The 24,040-nt window shown below is 49.9% G+C and overlaps 1 protein-coding gene across 4 annotated transcripts in view; it reads left to right on the plus strand.

The window, feature by feature from the left end:
* Positions 1–24,040, plus strand: part of ADCY1 (adenylate cyclase 1) — a gene marked incomplete at its 5' end in the record, with an annotated part of 122,103 nt that overhangs the window by 16,106 nt on the left and 81,957 nt on the right. For all 4 annotated transcript variants that reach the window (XM_082632857.1, XM_082632859.1, XM_082632858.1 and 1 more), the window contains 2 exons: positions 2,804–2,953; positions 21,944–22,062. In XM_082632857.1, the coding sequence (XP_082488983.1) occupies positions 2,804–2,953; positions 21,944–22,062 (269 nt within the window). The remainder of the gene's footprint in view (positions 1–2,803; positions 2,954–21,943; positions 22,063–24,040) is intronic.

Genomic DNA, 24,040 nt, shown 5'->3' on the forward strand with positions numbered 1-24,040 from the left:
TCCCAGCTGAAGGCGGGGGGGCCCGCGGGCAGTGGGCAGTGGGACCGGCTGGACTGGGCAGAGGGCGGTCCCCGGGGGAGGAGGGACAGACGAGGATTCCCTTCCGGCCGGAGGAGCACCCCAGGCACAGGATTGTGCACGGAGCTGGCTTCGATTCCAGAGTGTGAGGGGCAGCGGGCTGTCCTGTTGGGCTGTGGAGTTTCAGCTAGACACGGAAGAGAGCTCGAAGGGCAAGCCTTTCAGGGGTGGGAAAGGTGCAGGATTGAGGTCCTGGCAGCGGCCTGGCATCCAGGGCAGCGTGGGCTGTGGGAAGGTCCTCAGGGGCCTGGATGCTGAGGCCAGGTGTGTGGGTCTCCTGGGTGTGCCGCGCCCTCTCTAGGCTACACCCGCCGCAGGTGACCTCTGGACCAGTTTCTCTCTGCCTTGTCACCCTCGTCCCTGATCACTGATTAGGAAGCCAGTCTTGATACCTCTCTGTGCCCCGTGGGGGCAGGGGCTCCGCCTCCTGTCGCTGCTGTGTGCCAGTCACCATGGCTGCTGATGTGGGCGTGTGTGGGAATGCAGGGGGGCAGGTGTGCTGGCAGCTTTGCCGTCTCGTGGACGGCCTCCTCTTCCGCTCTACTGTGGGAAGATCGCTGGGGCGCGTGGAAGCACCCTGGGTGTGTGAATGTGAATGCAAAGCACCAGGCAGGGGAGACCTGCCCGCTCCCCAGATCGCTGCTTCCGCCTGGCCCTGCCCGCCAGACTCCAGCTGTGGGGTGTGCCATGGGGCTGTTTTCCATGTGAGCAGCTCAGACAGTGTGGCAGGGCAGCTAGGTACTCAGTGACCGCCCAGCTGGGCCTCGGTGTCCCTGGGGGGGGTCACCATGGCCGGAGTAAAGGGAAGGTGTGAAGAAGGTGGGTGTAGAGGAGGTGACAAGGTGGGGCTCCCGGTGACCCAGCCTGCTCCCACTCTGCTGCTGATTTTTCCCTTGACCAAACTGCCCAGCCTCTGCTGGCCCTTTTGCTCCTGCCCCATGCCTCACCTCTCTGCCCAGACCTCAGTAGGGACCCGCACTTTCCCCTGTTTCTGCCGCAGGCCACCTGAGGCCCTGCTTTCTGGAAAAGCCGCATCTGCCAGGTGTGACCTGTGGCGTCCTGCACCCTGTGCTGAGCTGACCCTGGGCGCCTGGCCCCTCAGTTGGACTCCTTGTTCACCCGACTGTGTACTCCGCTTGACAGTGACAGCTGGGGGCTTCACTGCAGGGGTCACGGAAGCTGTGGGGCTGACGGGCTGGAGGGCATCTCGGGAGAGGTGTCCTGTGTGTTATACGTTCTGCACGTTCAAAACCTTAAACAGAGGCTGGGAGGGGCGTGCAGAAGCCACAGGTGATTAAGGGTCTGCTGGGAGAGAAGCGCATTTTGTGCAAAGACTCACTATTGTTTGAATTTTTAGAAACGTGTTCACTACTGCCTGTGGGCGTTTTAAACATGCTTAGTATGCATTTAAATACTGACTCCACCAAACTACAATTTACTGTTTCATATACGCTGGTCTTCCCGTTGCCACCAGAAAAGTGCCTGCATCAACAGATTGGCATGAGCTGATCCCAAAATACAGCAGGTGGTCCTTTAGACACGGAAAACACTGCGTGGTACGGGGGCCAGTGCAGTGCACCTAGGTGCAGCCAGTGCTGGCCACTGTGCCTGTGAGAGGTGGCACAGGCGTTGAAGATGCATTTGTGTTCCAGCCCCACACCGGGTTAAAGCATGGACGCTCCAGCTAGCGGGACGCTCAGATTTGGAGGTGTTCAGGGGCACAGCGAAGATGATCAGGGTCACATGGAGATACTCGGGGTCACATGGAGATGGTTGGGTCACACGGAGATGCCCAGGTCACATGGAGATGCTCAGGTCACAATGAGGTGTTCTGGGTGACAGTGGGCACCATTTTTTTTGTGTGTGTGTGATACGCGGGCCTCTCACTGTTGTGGCCTTTCCCGTTGCGGAGCACAGGCTCCGGATGCGCAGGCTCAGTGGCCATGGCTCACGGGCCCAGCCGCTCCACGGCATGTGGAATCCTCCTGGACCAGGGCACGAACCCATGTCCCCTGCATCGGCAGGCAGACTCCCAACCACTGCGCCACCAGGGAAGCCCTCTTTTTTGTTTTTAATCAACTTTCCTTCACTGCTTCTCTCCAGAGCTTTCCATGTTGCCTTTGTGGGAATAACCACTCTGTCTTCACGTTCAGAACTTCTGGGTGTAATGGTTTCCTCGGGCTGTTGTAACAAAGTGCCCAGACTGGGTGGCTTAAACAACAGACATTACTTCTCACAGTTCTGGAGGCTGGTTTCTCTCGAAACCTTTCTTCTTGGCGTGTCAACGGCCGTCTTCTCCCTGTGTCCTCACATCGTCTTCCCTCCGTGCGTGTCTGTGTCCTGATCTCCTCTTCTTATAAGGACACCAGCCATGTTGGATTAGGGCCCAGCCTAATGGCCTCATTTGAACTTGATTACCTCTTGGAAGACCCTGTCTCCAAATACAGGCCCACTCTGGGGGGTCAGGGGTGAGGACTTCCACGTGAATTTCGGGGGCCACACCTTGCATCCTCTCCTACTGTTCCGTTACGTGACATGCTTATAGCACAGGTAACCCCTGCACAGGGTGAGGGATGAGGCCTGGCTAGTGGCCGTGTGAAGCCGGCTTGGCACTGTGGGTCTGGCTGGCGTGGTCATTTCACGGGCTGGAGGTCGGAGGACGCGTAGGAACTTCTGCTGAGCTGGGCCCTGTGTGTAGCCCTCTGCACTGTTCTCTCCCCTGCAGCTCGGTGCCAATGCCCTGCTCTTCCTTGGCGTGAACATGTACGGGGTCTTCGTGAGGATCCTGGCTGAGCGCTCCCAGAGGAAGGCCTTCCTGCAGGCCCGGAACTGCATCGAGGACCGGCTGAGGCTGGAGGACGAGAATGAGAAGCAGGTCAGTACCTGGGGTCTCGCCCCGAGGGACATGGGGGGCCCGGGGCGGGGGGCCATGGAGCCGCACAGCTTTCTCACCAAGGGCGCTGGGAGTGAGGCCCAGCCTGGCCCGCCTGGGAGTCGGGTAGGGGCCTCAGGCCCCCGCTGGCCCCTCTGTCTCTGTGGACCAGCCCCCTCGGCCGGTCGGAGGAGAGGGGACAGCTGCGGAGGAGCCCCGTGGGAGCAGAGGCAGAAGAACCACCACCCGTGGTCATCGCTGGGCCTCGGTTTACCTGTTGGTGACAGGAGGTACAGGGCTGTGGACGAGACGCCCAGGAGGCTTTGCAGGCCTCAGTGGAGGCAGAGGAGAGCTGGCCTTGGTGCCGCTGGAAGGGGCTGAGTTGCTAGGAAGCGATGGTCACCGTGCGAGCCTCACGCAGCTTGGCCCGAGGCTGCAGAGCATCCTGCCCGGCTCCCGCCAGGCCTGCTGGGGCAGCAGCACTGTCCCCTGTGATCTCGAGGCTTGGAGGGAGCCGGGTGGGTTCCCACTGCCCCAGCTACCGTCACCTGCATGTCCCGGGCTCACCCCTCTCGCCGGCGTTTCCTCTGCTGCTGTCCTGGGGCCACGAGGATGCTCCAAGAGCCCTGGGCGAGGCCTTTAGCTGGGAGCACCGGACTCCTGTGCTTTACCAAAGCGCTGATGGCGGAGGCTTGTTTTCCCGGGGTAGGGTGGATGGGATGGTTTATAAACAAGATGCTATTATTATTTTAAATACAAGGCATTAAGTACAGACTGTACCTTTAAAAATGCACACACACATTTCCATTTATAGGTATTATAACGATGCCTAGTATTGACAGTAAAAGTTGGATATCACTTAGAAATAGATGGCGTATGTATGTTTAGATCATGTGCGTGGATCAGTGGGTGGCTTTGTCTGTGGGTGGTGTATGTGTGTGGGTATGTGTCTGTGAGGCTGTGTGCACTCTTGTGATGTGCATGTGGGCGTGTGTGTGTTGTATGCACATGCATGTGTGCATTTGTATGTGTCTGTATACGTGTGTGTGGATATGTGGGGCATGTGTGCAAATGTATATGTGTGTATATGTGTATGTGTGTGCATGTCTGTGTGTGGGTATATACATGTGTGTGGATTTGCATTCACGTGGACTGTGTGTGTGCATGCCTATATGTCTCTGTACACACCGTGTGCATGTGTGTGCACTTGTGTGTGTGTATGTGCACGTGTGGATGTGTGTGTATAAGTGTGCTGGCACACACATGCCCAAGTGTAAAGAACACGTCTCCTGGGGCTGTGCACTGAATGTATTCCCACGCCAGCATCATCAGCGCTGATGGGGAGTCTTTGGTGGTAAGAGGCCCTTGAGCTTGGTGTCCTTACCTTCATCACCTCCACGGGATCCCAGAGGTGACTCTTCAGAGTCCTTTCCCCTTAAATACATCGCCTGAAGTACTGGAAAAATCGACGTGGGGGCCATTCTTGTGTGTTTCTGAATCTTCCTTTGCTTTCTCTCTATTTTTCTCTCCTCTCCATCTCCTTTCAAATATCTTCCTTTCCCGCTTTCTTCAAAAAATCACTTTCTTAAGAAAAAGTATTTATTTTTACTGAAGTATAGTTGATTTACAATGTTGTGCTAGTTTCAGGTGTACAGCAAAGTGATTCATTTATACATACATATATATCTACTTTTTTCAGATTCGTTTTCCACATAGGTTATTATAAAATATTGAGGAGAGTTCCATGTGCTATACGTTAGGTCCTTGTTAATTATCTGTTTTATATATAGTAGTGTGTATATGTTAATCCCAAACTCCCAGTTTATCCCTGCCCCCCTTCCCCTTTGGTAGCCATAAGTTTGTTTTCTATGTCTGCAGGTCTATTGCTGTTTTGTAAATAAGTTCATTTGTATTTTTTAAGATTCTACATATAAGTGATATCATGTGATATTTGTCTTTCTCTGTCTGACTGATTTAGTATGCTAATCTCTAGGTCCAGCCATGTTGCTGCAAATGACATTATTTCATTCTTTTTTATGGTTGAGTAATAGGCCATTGTATATATGTTCCACATCTTTTTTTTAAAATTTAATTTTATTTATTTATTTTTTTATACAGAAGGTTCTTGTTAGTTATCGATTTTATACATATTACTGTATACATGTCAATCCCATCTCCCAATTCATCCCACCTCCACCACCCGCTCCCCCACCCCGCTTTCCCCTCTTGGTGACCATACGTTTGTTCTCTACTTCTGTGTCTCTATTTCTGCCTTGCAAACCGGTTCATCTGTACAATTTTTCTAGATTCCACATATAAGCGTTAATATACGATATTTGTTTTTCTCTTCCTGACTTACTTCACTCTGTATGACAGTCCTTGGGTCCATCCGCGTCTCTACAAATGACCCAATTTGGTTCCTTTTTATGGCTGAGTAATATTCCATTGTATATATGTACCACATCTTCTTTATCCATTCATCTGTCTGTCGATGGGCATTTAGGTTGCTTCCATGACCCGGCTACTGTAAATAGTACTGCAGTGAACATTGGGGTGCATTTTGAATTATGGTTTTCTCTGGGTATATGCCCAGTAGTGGGATTGCTGGGTCATATGGTAGGTCTATTTTTAGTTTTTTAAGGAACCTCCATACTGTTCTCCATAGTGGCTGTATCAGTTTACCTTCCCACCAACAGTGCAAGAGGGTTCCCTTTTCTCCACACCCTCTTCAGCATTTGTTGTTTGTAGATTTTCTGATATGATGCCCATTCTAACTGGTGTGAGGTGATACCTCATAGTAGTTTTGATTTGCATTTCTCTAATAATTAGTGATGTTGAGCAGCTTTTCATGTGCCTCTTGGCCATCTGTATGTCTTCTTTGGAGAAATGTCTATTTAGGGCTTCTGCCCATTTTTTGATTGGGTTGTTTGTTTTTTTAATATTGAGCAGCATGAGATGTTTATATATTTTGGAGATTAATCCTTTGTCCTTTGATTCGTTTGCAAATATTTTCTCCCATTCTGAGGGTTGTCTTTTCATTTGTTTATAGTTTCCTTTGCTGTGCAAAAGCTTTTAAGTTTCATTAGGTCCCATTTGTTTATTTTTGTTTTTATTTCCATTACTCTAGGAGGTGGGTCAAAAAAGATCTTGCTGTGATTTATGTCAAAGAGTGTTCTTCCTATGTTTTCCTCTAAGAGTTTATAGTGTCTGGTCTTACATTTAGGTCTTTAATCCATTTGGAGTTTATTTTTGTGTATGGTGTTAGGGAGTGTTCTAATTTCATTCTTTTACATGTACCTGTCCAGTTTTCCCAGCACCACTTATTGAAGAGACTGTCTTTTCTCCATTGTATATCCTTGCCTCCTTTGTCATAGATTAGTTGACCATAGGTGCGTGGGTTTATCTCTGGGCTTTCTATCCTCTTCCATTGATCTATATGTCTGTTTTTGTGCCAGTACCATATTGTCTTGATGACTGTAGCTTTGTAGTATAGTCTGAAGTCAGGGAGTCTGATTCCTCCAGCTCCATGTTTTTCCCTCAAGATTGCTTTGGCTATTTGGAGTCGTTTTTGTCTCTGTACAAATTTTAAGATTTTTTGTTCTAGTTCTGTAAAAATTGCCATTGGTAATTTGATAAGGATTGCATTGAATCTGTAGATTGCTTTGGGTAGTATAGTCATTTTCACCATATTGATTCTTCCAATCGAATAACATGGTATATCTCTCCATCTGTTCATGTCATCTTTGATTTCTTTCATCAGTGTCTTATAGTTTTCTGAGTACAGGTCTTTTACCTCCTTAGGTAGGTTTATTCCTAGGTATTTTGTTCTTTTTATTGCAGTGGTGAACGGGATTGCTTCCTTAATATCTCTTTCTGATCTTCGTTGTTAGCGTATAAGAATGCAAGAGATTTTTGTGCATTAATTTTGTATCCTGCTACTTTACCAAATTCATTGATTAGCTCTGGTAGTTTTCTGGTGGCATCTTTAGGATTCTCTATGTATAGTATCATGTCATCTGCAAACAGTGACAGTCATACTTCTTCTTTTCCAATTTGTATTTCTTTTATTTCTTTTTCTTCTCTGATTGCCGTGGCTAGCTAGGACCTCCAAAACTATGTTGAATAATAGTGGCAAGAGTGGACATCCTTGTCTTGTTCCTGATCTTAGAGGAAATGCTTTCAGTTTTTCACCAATTGAGAATGTTTGCTGTGGGTTTGTCATATATGGCCTTTATTTGTTGAGGTCGGTTCCCTTTATGCCCACTTTCTGGAGAGTTTTTATCATAAATCGCTGTTGAATTTTGTCAAAACCTTTTTCTGCATCTATTGAGATGATCAAATGGTTTTTATTCTTCAGTTTGTTAATATGGCATATCACTTTGGTTGATTTGCGTATATTGAAGAATCCTTGCATCCCTGGGATAAATCCCAATTGATCATGGTGTATGATCCTTTTAATGTGTTGTTGGATTCTGTTTGCTAGTATTTTGTTGAGGATTTTTGCATATGTATTCATCGGTGATATTGGTGTGTAATTTTCTTTTTTTGTAGTGTCTTTGTCTGATTTTGGTATCAGAGTGATGGTGGCCTCGTAGAATGAGTTTCGGAATGTTCCTTCCTCTGCAATTTTTTTCAAGAGTTTGAGAAGGGTGGGTGTTAGCTTTTCTCTAAATGTTTGATAGGATTCACTTGTGAAGCCATCTGGTCCTGGACTTCTGTTTGTTGGAAGATTTTTAACCACAGTTTCAATGTCATTACTTGTGATTGGTCTGTTCATATTTTCTATTACTTCCTGGTTCAGTCTTGGCAGGTTATACCTTTCTAAGAATTTGTCCATTTCTTCCAGGTTGTCCATTTTATTGGCATAGAGCTGCTTGTAGTCTCTTATGATGCTTTGTATTTCTGCAGTGTTCGTTGTAACTTTTTCATTTCTAATTTTATTGATTTGAGTCCTCTCCCTCTCTTTCTTGACGAGTTTGGCTAAAGGTTTATCAATTTTGTTTATCTTCTCAAAGAACCAGCTTTTAGTTTTATTGATCTTTGCTATTGTTTTCTTTGTTTCTATTTCATTTACTTCTGCTCTGATCTTTATGATTTCTTTCCTTCTACTAACTTTGGGTTTTGTTCTTCTTTCTCTGGTTCCTTTAGGTGTAAGGTTAGATTGTTTATTTGAGATTTTTCTTGTTTCTTGAGGTAGGATTGTATTGATATAAACTTCCCTCCTAGAACTGCTTTTGCTGCATCCCATAGGTTTTGGATCGTCATGTCTTCGTTGTCATTTGTCTCTAGGTATTTTTTGACTTTCTCTTTGATTTCTTCAGTGACCTCTTGGTTATTTAGTAACGTATTGTTTAGTCTCCATGTGTTTGTGTTTTTAACCTTTTTTCCCCCTGTAATTGATTTCTAATATCATAGTGTAGTGGTCGGAAAAGATGCTTGATATGATTTCATTTTTCTTAAATTTACCAAGGCTTGATTTGTGACCCAAAATGTGACCTATCCTGGAGAATGTTGCATGTGCACTTGAGAGGAAAGTGTAATCTGCTATTTTCAGATCAATGTCCTATAAATATCAATTAAATCTGTTTGGTCTATTGTGTCATTTAAAGCTTCTGTTTCCTCATTAATTTTCTGTCTGGATGATCTGTCCATTGGTGTAAGTGAGGTGTTAAAGTCCCCCACTATTATTGTGTTACTGCCGATTTCCTCTTTTGTAGCTGTTAGCATTTGCCTTATGTATTGAGGTGCTCCTGTGTTGGGTGCATATATATTTATAATTGTTATATCTTCTTCTTGGATTGATCCCTTGATCATTATGTAGTGTCCTTCCTTGTCTCTTGTAACATTCTTTAAAGTCTATTTTATCTGATATGAGTATTGCTACTCCAGCTTTCTTTTGATTTCCATTTGCATGGAATATCTTTTTCCATCCCTTCACTTTCAGTCTGTATGTGTCCCTAGGTCTGAAGTGGGTCTCTTGTAGACAGCATATGGATGGGTCTTGTTTTTGTATCCAGTCAGCGAGCCATTTGTCTTTTGTTTGGAGCATTTAATCCATTCACATTTAAGGTAATTATTGATATTTATATTTCTAACACCATTTTCTTAATTGTTCTGGATTTGTTTTCGTAGGTCTTTTTCTCCTCTTGTGTTTCCCACTTAGAGAAGTTCCTTTAGCATTTATTGTAGAACTGGTTTGGTGGTGCTGAATTCTTTTAGCTTTTGCTTGTCTGCAAAGCTTTTGATTTCTCTGTCAAATGTGAATGAGATCCTTGCCAGGTAGAGTAACCTTGGTTGTAGTTTCTTCCCTTTCATCACTTTAAATATATCATGCCACTCCCTTCTGGTTTGTAGAGTTTCTGCTGAGAGATCAGCTGTTAATCTTATGGGAGTTCCTTTGTATATTATTTGTCATTTTTCCCCTCTGCTTTTAATAATTTTTCTTTGTGTTTAATTTTTGTCAGTTTGATTACTATGTGTCTCAGCATGTTTCTCCTTGGGTTTATCCTCCCTGGGACTCTCTGTGCTTCCTGGACTTGGGTGGCTATTTCCTTTCCCATGTTAGGGAAGTTTTCGACTATAATCTCTTCAAATATTTTCTTGGGTCCTTTCTCTCTCTATTCTCCTTCTGGGTCGCCTATAATGAGAACATTGGTGTGTTTAATGTTGTCCCAGAGGTCCCTTAGGCTGTCTTCATTTCTTTTTATTCTTTTTTCTTTATTCTGTTCCACAGCAGTGAATTCCATCATTCTGTCTTACAGGTCACTTATCCGTTCTTCTGCCTCATTATTCTGCTATTGATTCCTTCTAGTGTATTTTTCATTTCAGTTATTGTATTGTTCATCTCTGTTTGTTAGTTCTTTAATTCTTCTAGGTGTTTGTTCTTTAATTCTTCTAGGTCTTTGTTAAGCGTTTCTTGCATCTTCTCCATCTTTGCCTCCATTCTTTGTCTTAGGTCCTGGGTCATCTTCACTATCATTATTCTGAATTCTTTTTCTGGAAGGTTGCCTATCTCCACTTCATTTAGTTGTTTTTCTGGGGTTTTATCTTGTCTCTTCATCTGTTACATAGCCCTCTGCCTTTTCATTTTGTCTACATTTCTGTGAGTGTGGTTCTTGTTACACAGGCTGTAGAATTGTATTTCTTCTTGCTTCTGCTGTCTGCCCTCTGGTGGATGAAGCTATCTAAATGGCTTGTACAAGCTTCCTGTTGGGAGGGACTGGTGGTGGGTAGAGCTGGCTGTTGCTCTGGTGGGCAGAGCTCAGTAAAACTTTAATCTGTTTGTCTGCTGATGGGTGGGGCTGAGTTCCCTCCTTGTTGGTGTTTGGCCTGAGGCGACCCAGCACTGGAGCCTACAGGCTCTTTGGTGGGGCTAATGGCAGACTCTGGGGAGGCTCATGCCAAGGAGTACTTCCCAGAACTTCTGCTGCCAGTGTCCCTGTCCCCGTGGTGAGCCACAGCTGCCCCCCCGCCTCTGCAGGAGACCCTCCAACACTAGCATGTAGGTCTGGTTCAGTCTCCTATGGGGTCACTGCTCCTTCCCCTGGGTCCCAATGTGCACACTATTTTGTGCGTGCCCTCCAAGAGTGGAGTCTCTGTTTCCCCCAGTGCTGTCGAAGTCATGCAATCAAATCCCGCTAGCCTTCAAAGTCTGATTCTCTGGGAATTCCTCCCCCCGTTGCTGGACCCACAGGTTGGGAAGCATGACGTGGGGCTCAGAACCTTCACTCCAGTGGGTGGACTTCTGTGGTATAAGTGTTCTCCAGTCTGTGAGTCACCCACCCAGCAGTTATGGGATTTGATTTTATTGTGATTGTGCCCCTCCTGCCGTCTCACTGCAGCTTCTCCTTTGTCTTTGGATGTGGGTTATCATTTCTGGTGAGTTCCAGTATCTTCCTGTTGATGATTGTTCAGCAGTTAGTTGTGATTCCAGTGCTCTCGCAAGAGGGAGTGAGTGGACGTCCTACTCCCCCATCTTGAAACTGTACCACACCTTCTTTATCCATTCATCTATCGAGGGGCACTTAGGTTGCGTCCATGTCTTGGCTATTGTAAATAGTGCTGCTGTGAACATTGGGGTGCATGTATCTTTTCAAATTATGGTTTTCTCTGGATCCACTTTCTCTGGTTTTGTCTTGCATTTCTTTTCTTACTCTTGCAGCCTTTCCTATAGACTACCTAGCATCTACCTTTAAAACATTTTCGAATGCTTGGTGTGCCCTCTGTCCCTCCAGTGGGTCCCATCTGTTGATGGTGAGGATGCTGGCCATGGTGTGGCCACTCGTGCCGCCTGCACGTGCGGGTTTCGCACGTGCACATCCCTCCCCCTGCACTCACACTGCCGTCCAGGGAACACAGTGGCCGAGCAAGCACTCGTGCTTGCTGCAAACCTAGCCTTTGCTGCTGTACATGTGTCACTTCTCTGCAGCTCCGAGAGCAAGGAGCTCCTCAGTCCCACGGCTGAGGAAGCCCAGACCCACGGAAGCTCAGCGACGGGTCTGAGTTCTAACCGCCGACCTAATGTTCTTAAGCAGGAAATCTGCAAAATGGTAAATGTCACCCAGTCCCATCAACCCAGCTGAGTGCTCCGTATTTTCAAGTTTCTGTCCTTATGCACATTCTCTCCCCTCATCGTTGTTGTTTTGGTGTATACATAATTTTATTTTCTGCATTTTGACTTAACATTTCCCACAGGTGTATCCACTGGTGCCCTAAGGGTAACCTAAGACAGCTGCTGCTTCCTCGCCTTCATGCAGGTCTCCGAATCTGACTTTTAGACACCATGTTTTTAAAAATGTTTCTTTCTCATAAGCATCTTTATTCATATAGACTTGAAGTATCCTTGGTTACATTTTCAGGAGTGCAAATATTACAGTGTCATTTCTCTTCGTGTCCTGGGTATTTCCCAAAACATGTTGTGCTTCATTTTATCTTATAAGTAATACTTAGTTACACCCAGCTCTGGGTAGCAGTGGTTGAGTAGGGTCCTGGGGCCGACAGGGTCGGCGTCAGATGGAGCCTGCCAGAAATGCAGATTCTCAGGCCTGCCCAGTCCCATGGATGGGAAAGCTGGGGTGGGCCTAGCATTCAGGGTTCTGGTGTGTATCCCCAGTGTTGCACGTGACCCACTTTCTCCCTCCCTCTGTCCCTCCTTCCCTCCTCTCTTCCTGTTAGAACTTGATACCCCATGTTTATTCAGATGCCGGTTCCTTGTGTGGTGGCCACTTTTCCATGCATGCTTACCGGTTGTATTTCTCTGTGGAGCGCGTGTTCTGATCCCCTGCCTATTCATGCTCTGACTTTCCTGTGGGTTTGAACGACCCGCTCACTAGGGAAAGGCTGGTGTTCCCCAAGTCTGTTCCTCTAGCTCTGCTTTTCTTTGTGTAAAACCTCAATCTTTTGCATATTCCAACGTATCAATCATTTTCCTCTGTGGTTTCATCTGTTGCTGGGAAGGCTGAGCACACGAAATACAGAAGTGCGGATGGGTCACCCCCGTGAGTTCCCTTGGCTGGTCCTGAGACGGGGCGAGGCAGTATCCTGACTTGCTATATTTTTTTGATCGGAACCCTTGGGTCGTATCACAGGACAACTCTCTCCCTGGGAGGCCTTGTCCCTGGCACTCAGGTTACTCCCTGCCTCTGGCTGGGACAACTGTTTTTAGCTCAGGGAGCCCTGTCTCTTTGTGGGGGCAGAAGTCAAGCACTCGGGCTCAAATGGGGCTTAGCCACCTCTTCAGGGCTCTCAAGCACCAGTAGGCACTCGGTACATCAAAGCCTGCCAGGGGGCGGCCTGGCCAGGCCAGGGGAGCCTGCAGGTGGCCAGGCAGCTCTGCCCAACTCACACCTCTGTGTCAGTGTGAAAACCGCACCCCCTGAGTTTCAGGTGAGGGTCGCCCTGACCATATGGGCTTGTCTGTGTTTTCATGCTTCAACTCAAGTAACAGAGCAATCCAGTTCCATAGCCTCTTCCAGGGTTTTCTCCAGGCCCTGACCCAGCAAGGCCGCACCCTAGGTGATGTGAGGAGATATTGGTGGATGCACCATGGTTCTGGAAGGGGGTTCTGGGTGATGCATCCTTGTTCTGGGAGAGGATGCTGGGGACATGGCCCAGTTCGGGGAGGGGGTGGGGGGGCGTCCAGCTCCAGAAGGACCACAGTGTGGCGGCAGGTGTGCCCCACTGGCTTCTGGGGGGAGGCAGGGAGATGCCGGGTTTGGGCTGCAGGGGCTGGGAATGGGGTCCTTGAGCGAGGCCGAGTCAAGGAGGCGCATGAGCGGTGGGACGGGGCGGGGAATGTGCCTGGTGGTTGAGGGGTGGCGTGTAGTTTGTTGTGGCCTCAGCTGGAAGGAAATGGGAGAAGGTGAGAGGGAGGCAGGGCTTTGCCCTCTGTGGAAGGTGGCGCGCCGGACCGCGCGGCAGGGCCCCTGATGTGTCTGAGCAGGACAGAGAGCTGGTCAGACGCAGGTTGGGGGAGGTCAGTGCGGAGGTAGAACTTGCCCTAGAAGTCGGGCAGGTTGTTCTTTCCTCTCTCCCCGGATGAGTGTCCGCCCAGGTATGCCGAGGAGGCTTCGGCAGGCAGGAGAAGATTGTGCTTCATGGCCCGAAGCAGGCGTTTCTCCGGAGCCCCCGGAGACGTCCTCTCTCTAGGATGCACCTGCAGGACGGGCCTGCGTTTGTGTGGCCACCACTGGCCAGCCAGTGTTTGCGGGAGGGGAGAGTGAGGGACCTGCTGTGAAATGCAGACACGCAACCTTAGAACCCTTGCCTGTCCCAGCTGCTGGACCCTTTTGTTCCGGGACAGGAATCAGCAGATGGAAACTGTTGAGAAGCATGGCTCCCACTGCAGAGCCCCGGGCAGTAACTTAGATGGGATTCGCAGGCCCTTCCCCACTCTGTACAAATCTGATGCCAACGTTGTTCTTGCCCAGGTTGATGGGTTGCTTCTTTTTTTTATTGAAGTATAGTTGGTTTACAATACTGTGTTAGTTTCAGGTGTACAGCAAAGTGATTCAGTTACGTAGATTTTAGGGTGCCCTTCACCTCAAACCTTGGGAAGAGTCTCTGACTGTCTTAGGTAAGGATGCCACTGTGAGCTCTTACCTCTCACCCGCCTGCAGCCGGGAAGGACCCGTGGGCATTCCGTGCCTGTAATCACTGATTGTTGCAGCAACACTGAGAAGACAGTGATAATTGCGCCAGAAATTTGGAGCATCTCCTCCCCTCCTATATGGTTTAGAACTAATAGCCCTGCCGTTGCTATTTTAAAAGAAAGTCCAACTGCTTTGGCTACAAAATCTGAGTGTTTCTTTATCTCCTGCCCTGCTCCCTGCAGACGCGGACGGGCATGGTCTCCCCAGACCAGTGTCCAAGAGCAAGGCCTCCTCCAGCGTTTCCACAAGTGGGAATATTAGAAGTGTTCTGTCCTCCCCAGGACAGCCCGCAGAACCAGAGGGGCAGGAGAGGATGGGCAGGGGGCCTGTCTCCTTCATTGGATGCACTCTACTTCTAGAAGGTTCTCTGCTATATTTTGAAAAAGCTACCTGAGTTGTCAGTGACCCCTCCTCCCACCAAATCAGAACAGACAGTGGCCCCCACGCAGGGCTGCCGGACTCTGTCGTGTCCCGCGGGGTTGTGGCAGAAGAGAGGAGCGTGCTTGATCGGAAGGTGTTCTCTCCTCCGGGTTCTTAGATCTTTCAAACTCATTTCAGGCCCCTGTGTTGCAGTTAAGCATGTAAAAACTTCGTTCCGTTTTGTAAATCCGAGAACTGGGGCTGGCTTGGAGAATTTAAATGATGTGGGAAGGCCAGTAAGGCAAGTGACAAAGCCGTTGGCGGCAGAGTAAGGGGAGGAGAGGCCAAAGCCCAGAATCCCCCCCAAACCGGCTGTGGCCCGCTTTCTCCCTTTACATCCTCGTGTCTCTTAAGCCACAAAAAAAGGCTCACACAGATGTTTTGGGTTGATTGATATCTGGATTAAAATATTCCAAAGGGCTGTGAGGGGGTCTTTTAACAGGACTCTTTCAGTTTCAGACAAAAGAGTCCAAAATTGGTTCTTTGACATAGAAAAACTTCAGAGAGACTGACCAAGAAAAAAGAGCAGATACAAGATGATTCGGGATGGGAAAGCACACGCCCTAGGGATAAAGCCAGGTTAAAAATAGATGAGAGGGAAATACTAAGAGGTTTTTTTTTTTTTTTTTGCCAGAATATTTGTAAACTGAGACAAAATGGACAAATTCCCAGAATGGTGTTAGTTCCTAAAACTGATTCTAGAAGAAAAAGAAAGCCTGAAACATCCTATGATCATTAAGACGATTGACTCAGTAATGAAAAGTTTGCCAAAAAATCATCACCAGGCCCCAGTGGTTTGACAGCTGAGTCCTACAAACTTCGAAGGGAAACACCTTTCCAAGCTGATCATCCATAGGACAGAAACTCCTCTTGAGTACAGGATAACCTTGCTCATGATTCTGGAGGATGGAGCTAGGATTCCAGAATCTCAGTTATGCAGGTCAGACTGACATGCAAGGGAGCAGCCCCTGTGTCCCCAGTCTTGCGTTCATGAGTGGTGTCAGCCCCGAGGCCCTTTGCCTCTTGCTGCCTGAGTGGGTTGGGAGAGGCCCAGCTGGAATTCCTGTGAGGGTGGTCATTCATGACTCTGCACATCTGAATGCTTGGCCCACGGCTCTGGAGACCCTGGGATGGAGGGAACCTGGTCTCAGCAAGATGTGCTGTAACTGGGTGGGAGACAGAGAGCAGCAGTTGGCCCCTGTGGGGAGGCCCAACTGGAGGATGGGCGTGTCCGAGGGGCATGCTATGTGCAGGGGTGGTGGGACGTGCATTGGGAGAGTATTTGGTTGGGGCTTTGAAGGATGTGTAGGAGTTTGCCAGGTAGGGGCTTGGAGATGGGGAGCAGTAGGTGGCATTCATATAGCGAATGGGGGTGGGGTGCACAGGTATTATTTTCCAGTCAGGGCTGGCAGGTTGGTAAGCTGCAGCTCTGTCTTCCTTCAGCTTGGTGAGAGTTGGGATAGAGCTGGAAGGGCTGCTCCACTGGGGGACAGGGACCACCTGGGAGCCTTAGGTGATCACAGCTCCCCACCGGGGTCTAACCCTTAGGTCTGAGCCTGTCAGAGCTGGTGATCATAGGGAAGGGGGTGAGAGGCCTCTGAAAGTCACCCCTTAGCTCCTTGGGGGCCTCCTTTCCTGCTGTTCCCCATAGCCCAGCCAGGGAGCCTGGGCTTGCAAGGTTCTACCCTTGAGATTAGCGTCCTTGCCCTGACTGCAGAGGCCACTGCTCCAAAGGCCCTGATATTCCTCAAATGCCATTATTAAGTCGTAATTCTAAAATTACAGCTGTTTACAAAGCACATATTCAGTCGTCATCCTAACAAAGTAAATGGGACAATTTTGATTTCCCATTGTGAGGAAATTTATCAAGAGGAAGCAAATTTCCTTTTCAGTGATATAGGATGGATTTTTAAAGAGGTCTGACTCATTCACAGCATCTTTTGAAATCACTATAGTTGTTATTTATTTTTAATTTAAAAGCCTATTGATCTATAGTTTATGTATCAGTACTTTTAAGTTCAATTTAAAGTTCAAAACAACTAAATGGTTTTTTTGATATTTTGAGTGTGTAACCATCACAATAATCTAATTTTTGAATATTTTCATCGCCCCAAAAAGAAACCTGTACCCATTCGTAGTCACTCCCCATCCAGTCTTCCCAGACCTAGACATCACTAATCTATGTTCTGTCTCTGTGGGTTTGCCTGCTCAGGACATTTCATGTAGCAATAAATGGAATCACACAGTATGTGGTCTTTTGTGTCTGGCTTCTTTCACTTTGCATACTGTTCTCAGGGTGCATCCATGTTGTAGCATGGGTCAGTGCTTCATTCCTGTTATAGCTGAATAGTATTCCACTGTGTGGATGGACCACGCTGTTTATCCATTCATCCGTTGATGGATGTCTGGGTTGTTTCTTCTCTTCTATTATTTTTCCAGTCTGTTTTCTCTGTTGTTCAGTTTGGTTAATTTCTATTGTTTTGTCTTCAAGTTCACTGAGCTTTCCCCTGTCCTCCCCATTCTGACGCTGTTCCCATCTGTTGAGCTTTTTATTTCAGACTTTTTTCCTGTTCTAAAATTTCCATTTGATTCTTTTTTTGTATCTTCTATTTCTTTGCTGAGAGCTTCTGTTTTTTCACTTTTTCAAACATGTTTGTAGTTGTTCATTGAGTCATTCTTAGGATGACTGCTTTAAAATCTTGGTAGTTATTCTGATTATCTGTCGTTTGGTGTCAGTGTCTGTTGATTATCTTCATTCGTTGAGATTGTTCTGGTTCTTTGTATGATGAGTGATTTCTGATTGGAACTTGGACGATTGGGGTATTACGTATGAGACTCTGTCTTCTTTGAACTTTTTTTTTTTTTGGCTGGTTTTCTGTGACTTCACTTGGCAGGGGAAAGTGGGGACCACCACGCCGGTACTTCCTAGTGGGAGTGTAAGTCCAGGCTCCACACTGGGCCTCTGTTGGGGTTCATGGGGGTGGGGATACCTCCTTACTGCTGTGCAGGAGAGAGTTCTGGCTTCTGACTTGGAAGGAGGAGCAGGAAAGCCCTTGGTCTTCACTGACTATGTGCAACAGTGTGGGAGGTGTGCCGTGTGTTACCAGATGGGGGAGACCAAAGGCAGGTGTCCCTGCATGGCGTCTCTGACACCCCAGCCTGGGGTTGGTGCTTCCTCACAGCCTGGGGAGGGTGGAGGTTTGCAGATTTTTTTGGAGGTGTGCCTGGAGTGGGACCATTATTGTATAGCAGTTTTCTCACAAGGCTGCCCCTATCCTGATCCATTGATTAGAGAGAGCTGACTTCTGTTGGAGCTTACTGCCATGCCTGTCGGCATCCCTGGGCCACCCACACCTCTAGCACTCAGTCTGGGTTATGTGAGGCAAAAAGAAAGTACAAGGACTTATCTCCATGCCATCCCTGGTCCTGAGGTTTCTGCCACCTCCTCTCTGCTTTCAGAGCCTTGGATGACTGTTTTATATGTAATGTCCCGGACTTTTGATGTATTTAGTGGGGGGAACAGGGAAAAGTACATCTCCACCTTTCCGAAAGCAGAGTCCTCACAATTGTTGTTTAAATATCTAATGTTTATTGGGGGCTTCCCTGGTGGCGCAGTGGTTGAGAGTCCACCTGCCGATGCAGGGGACACGGGTTCGTGCCCCGGTCCGGGAAGATCCCACATGCCGCGGAGCGGCTGGGCCCGTGAGCCATGGCCACTGAGCCTGCGCGTCCAGAGCCTGTGCACTGCGACGGGAGAGGCCACAAGAGTGAGAGGCCCGCGTACCGCAATAAATAAATAAATAAATAAATAAATAAATAAATAAATAAATATCTAATGTTTATTAAAGATAATACGTTTAAGTCCCATTTTGATTATCAGGAAAAACACTGAGGTTTTTATATAGCCATCATAGGACACTGGGATGTTTTATATGGTCCATATTCATAAATTTGTCCCTTTGATTTCTGGCTTTGTATCTTATTTCACTGGTTAGAACTCATTAACGTAGCTGTCTGCTCCTAATGTAATGAATGTTTCATTGCTGCCTGAGGCTTTAGGGCTGTGTTTGGAATTGGATGTGGATTTCAGGTCTTATCTTTATGGTGTCAGTGAGCTACTTTGTCTTAGGTTGTTTGCAGGGTTTTTTGTTTTTGTTTTTAATCAGGGATGGGTGCTGGATCTTTTCACATGACTGCTTCGCTCCCTGTGGGAGAGGCTGTGTACTTCTCTCTGGTCTTGATTATTAATGTGTGTTGGCTTTAGGCGCTATCGCTAATCTTGTGGATGGAGTTAATGCTCAGCCCTTGGACAGAAACATAACCTGCAGTTAGGAACTTCATCTGACAGTGGCTTATCCAAGTGAGATAACTCTTTTCTCTTACATACGTATTCCAGGGCAGGCACTTTATGGCTGATGTGGCAGATCTGATCCATGCAGCCCTCACAACCCAGTCTCCATCTAGTTAAATGGTCTGCCATTGCTGGTGTGTGGCCTTCATCCTCCTGAATAACGATGGTTGGTATAGATCCAGCCATTACGACTGTATCCCCAGCAGCAGCAGAGAAGAGGGAAGAACAAGCTGTCTTTAGGGAATATTCCAGAAGCTTCCACATGACCCTTCAACTCCTATCTCCTTGGCCACATCTAGCTGCACAGGAAGCTGGGCAGTGTAGTCTTCATTCCAGGTCTCCAAGTCCCCCAGTGAGAATAAGGGGCTAGATTGTGGTGCTGGTGGTGGAGAAGGGATCTGGGGATCTGGGTCCCATCTGTCCGGCACCCCTTGCTGTGCTGGGTGTGCACACCTGGGCCACCGGCAGCCTTCTCCTCTGTCCTCTGGGGTTGGCACCTGCCTCCTCATCACCTCTTGAGTCTGGGGCCGGTCAGTGTCCCTCTGCCTTTTCAGTCCTTCCTTCCCTCCTGGTGGCTGCCTCAGTTTCCCTCTTCTAACTCTAGATGGTGCCGGGCAGCCGAGGTGATGTAGAGACCAAGAGTGGGGCGGGCTCCCTTCAGCAGGGGCCCCCGGGGGGAGGCTGTGGCTCGCTCAGGGAGAGCGGTCGGTTCCGAGGCTGTGAGACGGGCATCTGCAGATCACCGATGGTGCAGGAAGGAGTGAGACGGGCGCCGGGGAAGCACAGTTTTGCTTGTTTGATTTGGCTTGGGCAGCACCTGACTGGTTTTCCAGGTGCAGGTGACAGATTTCAAAGATGCAAGAGACAAGAGAACGAAGCCATGAAGAGCTGTCACCGGAGGTGCTGAGAGGCGTGGTACCGAGTACCTGAGATGTTCGTCCCCTTAGAACACCCTGCTGAGGAAGTTGGTGTGATTTTCGCCCTGACAGACGGGATGGGATTGTGACAGGGCTTGACTAACCGCTCCGAGAGGCAGAGCCGGGGTGTGAGGCCGGGCAGCTGTCCTGCAGGCCCTGGGACCCACCTTTTCCCCGACACCTCTGTGCAGGGCTCTGGGGTGCAGGGGCCCAGGGTTGTAGACGCCCACAACACTGGGACTGCGGGAGAGGGCACAGCTGCCCTGTGTGTTCCCAGGGCCCTTCCTGGGCGGCCTGCCCTGTCGTCCAGCTGCTTTTGTTTTCCCACCTTGCATCTCAGGGCGGTGACAGTCTCTGGAAGCTTCCAGGTGGTCCTTTGATGGTGGCCTGAGTGAGCCCCCTGCCGAGTTCGCTCCACCTCAGGACAGCCGGCCACCTGCAGAGGCTTCTCTCCATGGGCCGTGCTCGAGCTTGTCCCCAGAGGCCCTTCTGCTAAGGAATGGCCGACGTCCTCCCATGCAGGCTCAGGTCACACACCAGCTCCCGTGCCCTGGGCAGTGGGGCTTTCTGTCCCTGAGGCTGTCCCCGAACACACACTTGGACTGGCACTTCTGTCTCAGAGGGTCCTCTCCCTGTGTGGCCATGGACAGTTGTGCTCTTGCGATGTCCCTCCTGAGTGTGGAGGTCTGTCCGGCCTGGAGCCGCGTGGGGACCACAGTGGGTGGGGCCCCCAGCATAGACATGGGCCTCGCTCAGGACCCAGGGCCCCGGCCACAACCTGGCTTGCCTGGGCAAACACGCTCCGCTCCACCTGGCATCTGGCGGGCCTGGGCCTGGCCTCCTTCCTCAGAAGTGTATGTGGGGATGCGTCACCTGGGGAGACTCTTCCAGTGCATCAGATACATTCTCCCATCTTAAAATAAATTTGTCACCTGGAGCCAAGGTGGTGAAGCCCTGACAACCACACCCCAGCCCAGGAGGTGGGCTGGGCTTTTAGGGTCTGTGGCTGTTGTCCCTACCGCTGCTCTGATTGTCCTTCAGAGGATGTCACGCAGAGGAGCGTCTGCTCCCAGTCAGGGATGTGGCCTCACACTGCAGGGTGGACCTGCGGTCTAGGAGGGTCTCAGGGCCTGGTGGCTGCACCCAGACCCTGCTCCGGGTGGGAGATGCCAGGCATCCATGTGGCCCCGTCGGAGCCTCCTCCACTGATCGGACAGGCCGAGGCCGAGGGGCTGTGGGCCCAGCCTGGGGGCTGCTGGAGGGAGGGAGGGGCTTCTTGTGCCCCCTCCCTGGCCCCCCCCCCCATGTTCACCCTTGTAAGTAGGATGTCCTACCTGATTCCAAGCAGGATCTTAATTCCTTTCTTTTGTTTTCTTTCTGAAGCAGAGTGGGAGGGAGGGGCTGTGAAAGGGATTGAGGGAGGAGGGGGGCCTCGCTCCAAGCATCTAGAACACGGTTTCTCAGATACAGTGTGGCCAGTGGGTCTGAGGCCGGGGGCGGATCCACCAAGAGGAGGAGGGGTGGAGGTCAGAGGAGGAAACCGAGGTCCCGAAAGGGCGACAGCGTCCCCAGGGTGGCACGGCTTCCTGTGGATAAGCCCAGGCATTTGCTCCATCCTCTGGTGGGGACGGTGGAGGGGGTGGAGAGGAAAATGTCTGTCTCCCGCAGATCAGGGGGAAATCAGAAGACAAGACCGGGAGGAAATGCCACACTGTGTCCAAAGCCACTCATCTCTGTGTGAACATGGGCCCCTGTCTGTTGGGGCACAAGTGCTTTCGTAGCCCACCTCGAGGTCCCTGTTGGGGCCGCGTTGGACAGGTCTGCTCTGCGGCAGCGACACTCCCACCCTGTGACCCGCTGCTCACTGAAGCTGGGGCGCACGGTGGGCCGGGTGTTCTGGAGGCGATGCTGGTGCCTGCCCAGTGCTCTGGGAGCAGGTTACCTGTGCAGTGACAGTCCAGGCCTGCTCACGACCCACTGAGACTCTGGGGCTGGGAGGGTCCGTGGGACTGGACCACGTGCCGGTCAAGTGTGAGGAGGGTCCGAGGCCCCTTGTGGAGGGCAGCTTCTCGGCACCAAGGTCACTGGGGTGGGTGTGTCAAGGAATCATGGGGGTGGAGCTGCCGTATCACGTGGGCCTGTCTCTTCTGTCCAGGAGCGGCTGCTCATGAGCCTCCTGCCCCGGAACGTTGCCATGGAGATGAAGGAGGACTTCCTGAAGCCCCCTGAGAGGATTTTCCACAAGATCTACATCCAGCGGCATGACAACGTGAGGTAGGGCTGGCCCTGGCCTGGCCCTGTGATGGGCCTAGGGAGCAGAGGTTGGGGGGATGGAGGTGGGGGGATGGAGGTGGGGGGATGGAGGTGGGAGGGGATGGAGGTGGGAGGGGATGGAAATGGGGGGATGGAGGTGGAAGGGGATGGAGGTGGGGGGATGGAGGTGGGGGGATGGAAATGGGGGGGATGGAGGTGGAAGGGGATGGAGGTGGGGGGATGGAGGTGGGAGGGGATGGAGGTGGGGGGATGGAGGTGGGAGGGGATGGAGGTGGGGGGATGGAAATGGGGGGGATGGAGGTGGGGGGGATGGAGGTGGGGGGATGGAGGTGGGAGGGGATGGAGGTGGGAGGGGATGGAGGTGGGAGGGGATGGAGGTGAGAGGGGATGGAGGTGGGAGGGGATGGAGATGGGGGGATGGAGGTGGAAGGGGATGGAGGTGGGGGGGATGGAGGTGGGGGGATGGAGATGGGGGAGATGGAGGTGAGAGGGGATGGAGGTGGGAGGGGATGGAGATGGGGGCGTGGAGGAGGTGGGCAGGGGTCCCTAGTTTAAGGGAAGGAGGGAGCAGGTGTGGGTTAGGAGCCCAGGGGAACACTTGCCCAGCAGGGAAGCAGCTCCGACAAGGGGTGTGTGTTGGCTTCTCGAGTGATGCATTTCACAGCTGCCCTTTCCCATTTTCTCATTTCTTCACCTTCTATTTCCTGTGTTGGCTAGAAAGGGTGGGAACTCTGTTCCTAAGCCAGGTTTGGGCAGTGGCCATTGGACTGGGAATTTGCCTGCATCAGGTTAATAACTGAGCATTGTTCTAGTTGGTGCCAGGCTCTGGGGTAGGCGTTCTTCTCACTCTGTTCATCTCATGGCAGCTCCAGGAGGTAGGGATTGTTATTCCCATTTTACAGGTGAGGAAACTGAGCCCTTGGAGTGAATCAACTTTCCCTGGACACTCTGAGGTTTGCTTGTTTGTTTTTAAAGATTCTGTTAAAAAGCAATTAATTGTATTAAACCATGCTTTCCCTTTTAAAGTACCTAGAATAGATAACAGTGTTGCCTGTCTGGGAATCATATCGATACTTTACAAAAGTGTCACTCAGGCAGGAGGTGGTGGTTTGAAGGACCCCCTCTCATCCTGGAGACTTGTGCTCCACTGCTTACGGCTTGTACTCAAGTTCCAGCCAGTCTGCCTCTCTCAGCTTTTGATAAGTCATTATATGGCTTCTCACTCATCTTAGTTTCCACATGCTATTTGTGCTTCTGAATCAATCCCCTCTCCCTTTCTTCCTTCCTTCTCACCTCCCTCTTTCCTTCCTGCCTTCCTTGTTTGTCTGGATAGTCCCTGGGGAGGACTGCTCCAGCCTGGCTGCATCCGCGAAGTGGGTGCTGTGCCTTCCTGCAGAATTCCAGGCTTCCCATATCATTGCTTCCCTGTCCCTCCCACTTGTGAGCTTTCTTCCCCGGATGCTGAGCTCCTGAGGACAGGGACCCGGGGTGTAAGAGATCCTCCATGCATGTTTGCCTGTGTGCATGGGGGATGTTGGGTGCTTCGGGGGTGACGTTTCCCACACGTAGTGGAGGAGGACAGGCAGGGCAAGCCCTGGGGGCTTTCCTAGCATGGGGGTGAGCAATGCTCAGTCAGTTTTTGAGGAACGAAGTGAACGGGCAGAGGCTGAGAAGCCAGTGGATGGAGGAAGGCCTGTGAATGCATGGCTAGTTATAGAGAAGGAAGAAAACACAGTGGCTCCTCAGAGACGTAAATAAGCCTGAATTTTATAACAAAACAGAGAGGAAAAAAATCGGTGTTGTCTATCTCCGCCCACTCTTGCAATCCCTTTGCTTAGCGTCTCAGTATCAGTGACACTTCTGTAACCTAGACACCCAGTTTTTACTCATTCACTCATTCATAACACACGTGTGTATCCCCCTTGCTCTGTGCTCGGTGCTGTGGGGTGTATAGACTGGGCCTGCATCCTTCAGTCCC

Source organism: Mesoplodon mirus, assembly GCF_964341445.2.
Source record: "Mesoplodon mirus genome assembly, chromosome: 9".
In the NCBI taxonomy this organism is placed as follows: Eukaryota; Metazoa; Chordata; class Mammalia; order Artiodactyla; family Ziphiidae; genus Mesoplodon; species Mesoplodon mirus.